The sequence below is a fragment of the Oxyura jamaicensis genome, chromosome 2 (assembly GCF_011077185.1).
Source record: "Oxyura jamaicensis isolate SHBP4307 breed ruddy duck chromosome 2, BPBGC_Ojam_1.0, whole genome shotgun sequence".
NCBI classification, from domain to species: domain Eukaryota; kingdom Metazoa; phylum Chordata; class Aves; order Anseriformes; family Anatidae; genus Oxyura; species Oxyura jamaicensis.
Genome location: NC_048894.1, coordinates 145,678,336 through 145,689,109, shown reverse-complemented (window position 1 = coordinate 145,689,109; position 10,774 = coordinate 145,678,336). Strand labels below are relative to the sequence as shown.

The following is a 10,774-nucleotide window of genomic DNA, read 5'->3' as shown; positions in this document are numbered from 1 at the left end:
TCCCACACAAGCAGTATCCTATGCCAAGACCCTACTAAATTAGGGATTTTCTTTTAAAGAAACAACTAACATCCAAGAGACAACAGATGTTGCACATTTGTTGTGCAGATGTACAAGATCTGAAGCCTTAGATCTCTCTAGTTATCTCCATCAAGACCTATAAATTTCAACACAAGTTCTGTGTGGAAAAAATGATTAAAAAACTCCTGCCAACATACAACGCTGTTTTGGGGAGCTCTAGCTGCTCCCTAACATAGGGCAGGGGAAAGCTGTTCATTCAGCAGCATGTGGTGCATGTCCCCATGCATGACCCTCTCCAGGATTCCCTCTCCATCACCAGGATCAGTGGTACCAGCATGTAGGCATCCCCATGGGGCTTGAGACATTCTGCCAGGCTGCTCCCAGCTCTGCTGGCCCCACTCCCCTACTTTTATTCTATCTCAGCCTGAAAACAACATTAAAGAGCCTGGATCAAAACCCAGCAACACCTAATTCCCGTAGGTTCAAACACCACTATCTTTAAGAATTTTGTATTCTCTAGCCAAACATGCACTCCAATTATGCAGGCTTATCGCTGCTATCATGAGTGCATTTTTACTCTTATAGTAAATGCACAGCAATTGTGCTTTTATTGTTTATGTTTTAATAATGGATTGCCAACCCCCCCAAAAAAAAGAGAAACGCTGCTGTAGGCAACTGGGAACGTGTCCAGGGCTACCCTCCTGTGTGTTTTTGCTGCGGGATTTGAGAGGCTCATGCTTGTTTGTCTCAGTTCAAATCTAGTAAAGAAAGTTATTCTCTATTTGCATTAGCACGAAGGAGTGTATTCTGCTAAAATCACCCCCTTCTCCCTCATGTGTTTTGTCTCATTTCATGTGGTGGAATCAGATTCCCAGGGGAAGTGTTCTTAGCTAAAAACTGGTGACTGTCTCACCAGTTAAAAAACATTGTGCAGTTTCTAATACTACTCTCATTTTTAAAACCAAATTTTGAATCATACTGTATAAATACCCAGTTCTGAAAGAACAACCTCAAAACAATGTTTTCCATTAACAGTGCATTGCAGCACAGTCCAAGTAATATTGCCTACCAAAAGACTGAACTTTAAGAGGGATGCAAAAAATTTGCCTTTACCATGACTTTACCTTTTCAAAAGGACTCAGTCTATTCCACCCTGCCAGAAAATGGTCCAACATACTCCATCTTAAATACGATTTTGTCCAGGGAAGGGGGGAATTAAATATATAAAGTACATGTATATGCAGATGTAAATGTACATGTGTCTGGTTAGTATGTTACATTTATTGGTCATGTACCAGGGCCTGGCTCCACAACACAGAGCAAACACAGGACAGGAAGCTCTTAACATCACGAGCTTCAGATCTACAAGGAGGTAGGTATAGATGTAGATGCAGTGCCAGTGGCAGCTGGGGGTACACAGGATAGGTAGCGTAGGAGAGGATAGGGTCAGATTGATAGGATAGGGTAGGGCAGGATAGGACTCGACAGAACAGGTAGACAGTCTGTTCCCTTATCGCATAACCAAGAGTGTGCACCATGAGGAAAGGCAAAAAGGGATGTGGTTTGGCAGTGTAGGGTGGTTGGAAGAGGTTGTATCTAGAGGTTTCTGCATCCTCTGTGACTTTCCCACCTTTTAATTCCACTCTGAATATTGTGAAATGTCACTGTATAGCTCATTTGATAACTTCCATTACAGTTGAAGAACTTTATAAAGTCAGCGTTATCATGTCCATTAATGGATGGGGAACCAGGACAAAAAGTGACTTGTCCACTGCCACACAGTTGGACAGTGGCTTTCAGAGCCTGCAGGCAAGGGCTCATCCACAAGGGAACACTGATATTAAAAAACAACAACAACAAAGCAGCAAAACTATCACCAACGGAAAACCCTAGCAACACCTTTCTAATTAGGGAATTTCCCTGAGGAATCTTCCAGGCAGATGGGAAAAGCACTAAAACATCTCTCCTAGGACCCATCATGCAAAGGTATGATTAAAAAAATGTTTTAATGTCACTCAACCAATGTCACTTAGATTTCACTGTCAAATACATTCAGTTTTTCAAAATGGCATTTAAAACAGTTTTTTTGTCTCTGATTTGTAAATGTGATTCTATTTTTACTTCCAATAAAAATCTCTGATTTAAGAGATAGGATTGGGTAGGATAGGTCCATTTTAGAATCTTAGTGGTGAACAGATCTGTTTTGTCTAAAGGATCTGCTCCTACCCTGACTCAAACACCTCGCCAGGTTTGCTTGGGTCTCACCCTAGATTTCTTTCAGATGGTTCTTGCCCATGAAAAGATAACTCAGACAGATCACACTACAATAAGAGACATGTTCAATGTTTCCTTCTCAGGCTTGTCTTATAAATTGATCTGGCCAAATAAGCCCATTGCCATAATTCCTCCTGAATGTAATAGCTCCCGTCTCCGCTAATATAGTCACCGTAGCTCTGTGTCTTGTTTCTGGAGCACAAAAGAAACAACCAAGGAACAAAAATACAGTGAAGGTGACTCTCTGTTTTTCTGTGAAGAGTCTTCCATTGCCCTCCCTGGACTTACACCTGATTTACAATGCTTCGAGAAGAGAATGAGCACATCTGAAGCAAGAGGAGGAACTGAACCTTTGCAGAGGCCAAAAGTGAGACCAAAAAAAAAAAAAAAAAAAAAGAATATAAATAATATGGCAGTGCGGCAGTGCTGCATACACAAGTAAGCAATAGAATAGCATTTTACAGGGCCTGAAGGTGAACAGCATTATTCCCAGCGCTCCAGTGATACCTCTGTGTTATCCCATTCCTCAGGGGAGCATGCTTTCTGCTTGTTCACACGCAGCTGTGCAGTGCAAGGCATTTGCTGGGAAAGCCACAACTTCCCCTCCGATGTGGCTCTGCCTTGTGATGGCTGGGAGCAAGGTCCTGTTCGTCATTGAGGCTTGTGCTCATTGCTGTGGTGCAGAGGTCAAAGGGGCTGCCTGACCTCTTTGCCCTTCCTGTAATGGAGAAGAGGGAACAAGGTGCTTCTGAAGAAGGTATTTGGGACATTCATCCCATTTGGGTTCTGGAGTGTCAAGCTGTTGCTCCCACGCAGACAGGTAAGGGAGTCCTAAGGTCCTGAAGAAGTTCCAGAAGGCTCCCAGTGACCATGTTGCTTCTTTCTCTTGGGTCTGGGGCTGCTCCTGGTGGACAAATTTGTGCTGAGGACATAGCCTGAGCTAAAAATCATCTTTGCAGGACAGTCTCAGAGAACTGCCTGTTTCCAGACTCCTCTCTTTATTTGCCTTCTGCCCTAGCAGACCATCTCCATTTCCTACCAGGCTGATTTATGGCCCTGGGGTGGCACAGAAAGGGGGGAGATGGCCTTAGTTCACATATGCATGAGTAAGGTCAGAGCCCAAGTATACAGCAGGGGCAAACCAGCTTTTCTAGCCAAGCTCATTTGCACAAAGGGTCCCACAAAAGATCCCAGGACAGGACAGGCCTGGAGACCTCATGGAGTGTGTGCTTCGCAGGGGGCATAGCATGATGTGGTGGTTTTACCCAGTTTTACAGTACACATGAGAGGGGTGAAAGGCAGTGAGCCTCCGAGTGAGCCTCTTAGCAGTGCACGGGGTTTGACAGGTGTACAGCACGAGCATGAAGCCTTTGGGCTGTGGGGTCTGAGCTGCATGGATGTAACACACAGAGTGTCAAACTCCAGCCACTTTCGAAAAATAGGTTAAGAACAGGAAAGAACGAGGTGGTAAAAATGCTTTGTTCGCTTTGACACCCAACCAGATTAACCTGTTTCTGATGAAAACCAAAACGTAGCCGAGACGTGTTGGGTGAAATCTGGAGCTCCATCACCTCTTCTCCTCATTTTTTATTACATGTTCACGAACTAACTGCAATGCAAACCTCTGATCTTGGCATTTAAAACATCTCAGGCTCAGCTTTAGGAGTAGGGGGAGATTGGTATGCAAGATGTAACAACTAAATTAAGAAACTGCAAAGTGACAGAATGAAAGAACCTTGGAGTAAAAAATATTAAGAAACTAATGCACGGGAGGAGATCTGCAGAGCAAGTGCAGGACAAGAAGAAAGGAAAACCTCTGCTTTGCCATAGTGTCAACAATGTAGTTACGAACATTTATTTCTAGTTTGTTGGTTTTAGTTCTTTCACAAAATTGCTTGAAGCCAAGGCAAACACTTTTACATTTCTGGGCTTGATACTGCCACTTTTAAAGTCATTTTCACAGGAGCAAGAGCTAGCCCCAGATCTGTGCGCACAAGAATCCTGAATACTTCCTGGCACCCGCTTCTGTGCTCCCTTGTGCCAGGGCTGTGTATGCCGAATAGAAACGTGCTCGTTTACAGCCTGGCCCATCACTCCCCAGCTGTGGGAACATTTTCTCAGTTCGCCTCGCTAACATGTGACTCAGGTAGGTGCACATGCAGATTTCACACACATACTTCTTTCATGTGCGCACAAGTAGGTTCCTGCTTTGAAACACTGACTCCATAAAGCGCTTGCTGGCAAACAGCGACGCACTCATTTTATTTTTAAACGCTGTGATGTGCGTAAAAACCTGGAGAGCTTCAGACTAGGAAAAGGGAAACAATGCTTTCACAGTTTTGAAAATAAGCCATAATGCAACCTCCAGATTATGAAGATCTTCAGGTATTCTAAACATTTTCATTACCCCGCCAGCGTCAGTGAGTAACGATTGCTGACTGCTGGCTTTAAAGCCAAGGCTCCCTCAATGCTGAAGAAGGGGTGGATTGCTCAGGAGGGGCTAGGCAAGGGGTTGCCAGTCCCCACTAGCTATGATTTTTGCAAGGCATGACACCAGTCAAGTGAGAGGTGCCTCCTCTGTGCAACGGGGACATCTGTACCAGGGCTGGAGTGCCCTGCTGCATCCTAGCATGCATAGGAGGGGCTGCCGTGGAGGAACATATAGGGTTAGTTTAGGCATGTTCCTCAGAAAGACTTACTGGAACTTGGCTGCTGCAATGTTTGGGATCACCGGAGGAACTGGACTCCCTTCCAGCTCTCATTACTTGTCGGGTTTCCAGCACTGGACTTCCGACGCTGGCCTTCCTTCCCGTCCAGATCCGTCTGCTGGGCTGCTCGGCGTCAGGGTAACAAGATGGGAACGTCATTAGCCAGACCTGACTTCGTCCAACCTCCGTCATCTGAAATGTGCTCAAGGATCACAACCCCGATTCCGATTTAAAGAAATTTCAGATGAAACAATTTTCAGATTGAACAACTGCTGCTACAACGGCAATGCAAAAAGGAGTGGTGAATGGATTTGAGCGTCTCCCCCAAATCCTTGGAAAACTACCTCTGCTACAGACTGGCACAGACAGCCATAAAGCCACAGCTATAGGCAGGCTGTCCCATGTCCTTATCTTCTCTGCCTGGAAGTGGGGTGGGAGCTGCATTCCCTGCCCTGCTGTCTGAGTGGCGAGCCTGTATACGTGGCCTTGCGATGTTTTTGCTGTCAGGAGGCCAGTTTATTTACATAAAATGTGAATTCTGACCTCTTTGCCTGAAAACAGGAGGAAAAAACCACCAAGATCATTCAGCCTGCAGCGTGCCTCTCTCATCAAAGCTGAGTCTGAAGAACCTCCTTAGTGCCATAGACACAATCATTTCAGCATTGCTTTTCCTGGATTTTTTTCTTCCCACATGCATGCACGAACCACGAGCCCCTTCACTTCCCTCCACAGGGAGTCCTTCAGCCCTCATTACTGCTTTTCTGTCCTGCACTGACCTCAGTGCTCTTTGTCCCAGGGGTTTCTGTATTTTCAGAGTTTCTGTGTTTTCCAGCCACCCCACTTCTTCCAGTTCACTGAGCTGCTTCTCCCACGTAGCCCGTTGGCTTTAACTGAGCCCACAGTAGCCCGCAGAGCAGAGCCCCATTCAGCTGCAGCTATTAGCATTATCTCGCCCAGCAATTTGTTTATACAGCAGGAGTGAAAGGGGCCCTAATCTAGTTCAGGCTTTTACTTGCTGCTAAAACACAAATGGTAAAAGACGATTGTTTGACTTGTTTGAAAACGTCTGCTTTTCACAGCAGTCCCTTTCAAAAGGGCAAGTTATCTACAGAGATTTTGCTAAGCCACATCCAACTGGAAGCCTTTCTAGCGAGGAAGGAGGACAGCCCGAAGTGCCGAGTGCTCCACTCCCCCCGCCGTGCATCCTACAAATAGTCACAACCACACCGCACACTGCGCCTGCAGGGTGGGTAGTCACCGGTCATGTCAGAAATGTTGCTCTCAGAAGCCGGAATTAAGAGTTTGCACTCGGTCACACGCTGAAAACCACTAGGGATCAGCAGCTGACCTTGCACTAACAGGTTTCTCTCTTGCAAACGTTAGCATTAAACAGCTGCACACCTGACTAAATACCCGCTTTTATCCCCTGTTCCTCTTCCTGCTGCATAAACCTGTATTGCAGGAGTGACTCTTGCAGGCATGATTTACAGACCTGAGATGGCTGAGGATACTAATGTTGACTGGGGTGCCAGCAGAGATGTCTCAAGGCATCTTTTCTCCTCCTCCACTATAACCCTACCCCCAGTTCACAGCCAGAAAGTGCTCTTGGGGTACACAAGGTCTTGTTTACACAAAGACAATTGGGAGCCTGCACCTCTTAGGACAGGAAAGCAATACATCAGGTATCAGCCCTGCTGTCCCCAGGCTGGGAGGCAACCTGGGAGACTGTTTGCCTTGGGCCTGTGCCATAGCATCCCTTACACCATCTCCTTTTTACTTGCATTTCCAAGATCCAAATGGCACATCTGTTTTCTTACAGCTCCAAGGTGGGCAGCAGGGGGAGGAGGAGGTAGTGAATGCTGCCATAAAGCCTCTTTCATACCAGGGAACCATATACTGGATGCTGGCCCTGGGAAATTTTATTATTTACCTCTGCTGGAATGGGAAGGGAAAACAGCTGGAACAAGCACAGCTCTCAGCCACAGGCGGTGCAGTTGTGGATGCACAGGAACCCCACAGGACAACCAGACACGCTCAGAAACCAGGGCAAAGCGCATGGTGTGCTGAAAGAGAATGGTGAGGCACTAAACATTTTCTTTCCTTCCTCTATTACCTTTTATAACAGGAAAGAAAACATCTGAGTCTCTTTTTTTTTTTTTCTGGTAGATTTTCTTAAATGACTTAAAAAATACTAAGGGACACATTTCCATTAGCAGCAGCGCTGATTTTTTAGTAATTCATGAAGAAAATACATGAAAAAATTGGCAAGAGCTGATCCCTCGGGAAACAGAAATGCCTGATTTGATAACTCGGCCTGGTCACTTGGACAAAATAAGCAACAGGGTATTGTAACCTAAATTAGGCAGCGAGAAATACTGGAGAAAAAGGAGTGCTACAGCCAAGTCCTTTCTTGGGCTTGGGTGCCCTGTTCAAGTTCAGCGGGACATGCTTCTTTTCACTCTAGATCCACGGCCCTGAAAACTTAATTACAGTTTTTCACCTCGCATTAATTAACATGAGAAATGAAGACACCTCTCCTCTGTCTGCTCTCTCCCCGCCCACCCATTATCCTCGAATAACCCATCCCGGTGGGTTAGCGCTCTCCTTGGGCGCAGGTTTGCATTCCTCCGGGGAGGAGGCGCCCGGGCAGCCTGGGTGAGGCTGCAGACGGAGGAGGGTTGAGTGAGGCCTCCTTCTGCTGTCTGTTGGAGGGAAGGGAAAGCATTTTGTGAAACCTCAGCCCCCCAAAGTGTTGCTCCTGTATGTGCCGAGTGCTCCTGAATTGCTGCAGTTTTCAGTCCAGCTGATGGAGGAGCTGGAGCCAGGCTGTATGGAAGGGAAACCGAGGTGGTCTTGGTGACTGTAGCGTCCCACTGTGGCATGGCAGCACCCCCAGACTGCTTGGTGGCACCTCCAAACTGCTGGTGTGACCGTCTGGTCCTCTCATGCCTGGGTTGGGGACCCAAGACCCACATCGGGCATCAAATTGCATCCTAGGAGGAAAGTGAGCATGGGACAGGAAAAAAGACGGGACACGTGGACTGCATGGGATTAAAACTTGGTAATTGAGGGGCAAAGAAAAGAGTTTCAACATGTGCAAAAGGGTCTATGAAAATCGTTTACCACCTTCATCCTACAAAGCAGGGAAATAACTTTGATTCTACAACTAAAACAGACTACCTCTAAGCCACGTGTTTGCCTTAATCCATTTATTTATGCAAAGAATAGAGAAAAAGCAGAGAAAACCTTGCATTTTAGCCACAACCCCGCTGCCAGCAGCCCTTACCCCCATCCCTCCCATCGCCCTCCTTCCCCTCACTGCCACGGAGCGCAGAAGTCACGCTGCATGGGGCCGCCACCCCCGCTCCCTGCGTGTCCCCACGGCCCCAAACGCCACCCTACATGAGCCACGAGCCCGGAGGCAGATCCCACAGCCGCTTCCGAGGCTCCTTTTCCCTCAGCAGCAGCACCGAGCCGATCCGCGGGTGGGACCCCGCCACCCCCCCGCCTTCAGACGGCTGCAGCGAGCAACCGGGCTCGCAGCACGGAGCCTTCCACGCGTGTCCGCCACCCCTCTAAGGGACGAGGGGACCCCCCACGACCTCCACAGCCCCCCCTTTAGCCTCTCCCCCCTCTCCCCAGCTGCGGGCGGTGCCGCCAGGTGCGCCCGCCCCGTCGCGGCCCCGGGGGGGCGGCCGCGGCTCCTCGCCCCACCCCGGGCTCTCACCGCCCCCGGCTGAAGTCCGGTGGCTCCCGTTCCGTGCCGAGCCGTGCCGGGGGGTGAGCGGGAGGGAAGACGGGGGGTGTGTGTGGGGGGGTTTGCCTTCACTCGGCGCTTCCAGCATGCTCCTAAGATGGCGGTAGCGGCGGCGGGCGGCGGCGGGGGCGGCCGGGCGCAGCGCAGCGGCTGGCTGGAAGTTTTGGTGCGGGAGCGCTGGCACAAAGTGCTGGCCAACTTGGGCGGCGAGGCGCTGGTGCTGAGCGGCGAGGAGCGGCCCGACGGAGCGGCCCCCAACGGCTTGGGAGGCGATGGGGCGGCGTGCCGAGGGGCCGAAGGGGGCGGCGGGGGGCCGGCGGCGGTGCGCACCGCTTTCACCGACCCCCCCGAGCAGGTGCCCGAGGCCGTGTCCAACAAGAAGAGGTGCGTGAAGGTGCTGAAGCAGGAGCTGGGCGGGCTGGGCATCAGCATCAAGGGGGGCAAGGAGAACAAGATGCCCATCCTCATCAGCAAGATCTTCAAGGGGCTGGCGGCCGACCAGACCCAGGCTCTCTACGTGGGCGACGCCATCCTGGCCGTCAACGGCACCGACCTGCGGGACGCCACGCACGACGAGGCGGTGCAGGCGCTCAAGAGGGCCGGCAAGGAGGTGCTGCTGGAAGGTAGGGGACGAAGGGGGCTTGGACGGGGTCCCTCGGCACGCCAGGGGTCGGCTCGGCCCGGCTCGGCCGCCCTAGAGGTGGCGGAGGGATGGAGGGGACGGCTCCGCGCTGCCCGCACGTCCAGGCTGCCTCCAGCCTGCTTCCATCTCCCCCCGGGCCTCGCAGGGCTCCCCCCGACGGCAGGCTTTTGGGGTCTCAGTCCTGCTTGCTCTTGTGATCCAAGGAGCGGGCAGAGGAGCCCCGGACCCCATCAGATTCTGAGCCCACTTTGGCGACCCCATCACATCGTGGCATCTCTGAGCCTGTCCGCATCCCCCTTCCCACCCCAAATGCACACTTGGTCTGTTCTCGCTTCTTTTCAGCCCAAGAAGGGTGAGGGGGAGGTTGAAGGGGTGAGGGAGACCCCCAACCCCAAAGGCAAGGGGTTGGGGGGCTTCTCCTGAGCCCGATCTGCTCCTCGCCCCCTGCCACCGCCTTGCTGCCAGCTGCAGGGCTGGGGGCAACAGGCTCGGATGGGGCCGGCAGCGCCCCACTGACACGTGAACTGGCCCCGCAAAGCACAGGCTTTCGTTTCGTTTCGCAAGGGGGACCGAGGTGGTTTTGTTCTTACAAACAGCTTCAAAGTCACTTTGGAAACCGAGTCTGGAGTGAGGAGTGCACGGTGGTGTACGAGAGGGAGGAGTACAGGGATGGTGACCCCAAAACGGGACAGGTGTTGGTGAGGGGCTGAGCAGAAGCAGGAGGGAGCTCCCCAGGACACCCAGCTCACGAGGGGAGAGGCATTCACAGATGCTCTTATCCTTGTCTTCTCACAAGGATTCATGTAGTTGCTAGACCTGAGAGAATGAGCAGCTTCAGCAGTGCCCTTGGCACATGTTTGATAAAGTGATCACATATTTGCCCACAAGTTCATTTAACTGCAGGTCAGTGGCATTGCAGCATGCTGCTGCACCATGCCTTGTGCCATCGCCTTCCTCCAGACCCTGGGTACTCCTGCCTCGGCGTCCCCATGCCCTTTAGGTACCACACGTTGTTTCACGTGTGTCTCTTTTTTTTATTTGGAGGAGTGGAGGGAAGCACTGCTGCCGGTTAGGGGACGCACTTGAGCATCAGCTGCAAACAACCAACTCTGGCAGAAAGTTACAGGAAAAGCTTGAGAATTGGTTCTGTGCAGTAAAGGGGGCAGGCGAGAAAATTTCATCTGCAGTAGCGTCTGCTGAGAAACTATTTGGAGTTGTCCACATTGCAGGGAAAACTTGGGGAAGAATCCCTGCCCGGTGAGGATTTAACAAGCTGAGGGCTGCTGCGTCTCCCCTCTGTGCGCCCCGTGCTTGCGTGACCAAACTCTGTCATTTCCCTGCTTGCTGATCTGCGTACAGAGACAGCCACAA

The 10,774-nt window shown here is 50.5% G+C and overlaps 1 protein-coding gene across 1 annotated transcript in view; it reads left to right on the top strand.

Moving 5' to 3' along the window:
* The first annotated feature begins 8,684 nt into the window (after window positions 1-8,684).
* The window catches only part of SNTB1 (syntrophin beta 1), a 114,293-nt gene continuing 112,203 nt past the window's right edge, over window positions 8,685-10,774 (top strand). The window contains exon 1 of the mRNA XM_035318056.1: window positions 8,685-9,383. Within this exon, the coding sequence (XP_035173947.1) occupies window positions 8,858-9,383 (526 nt within the window). The 5' untranslated portion in view covers window positions 8,685-8,857. The remainder of the gene's footprint in view (window positions 9,384-10,774) is intronic.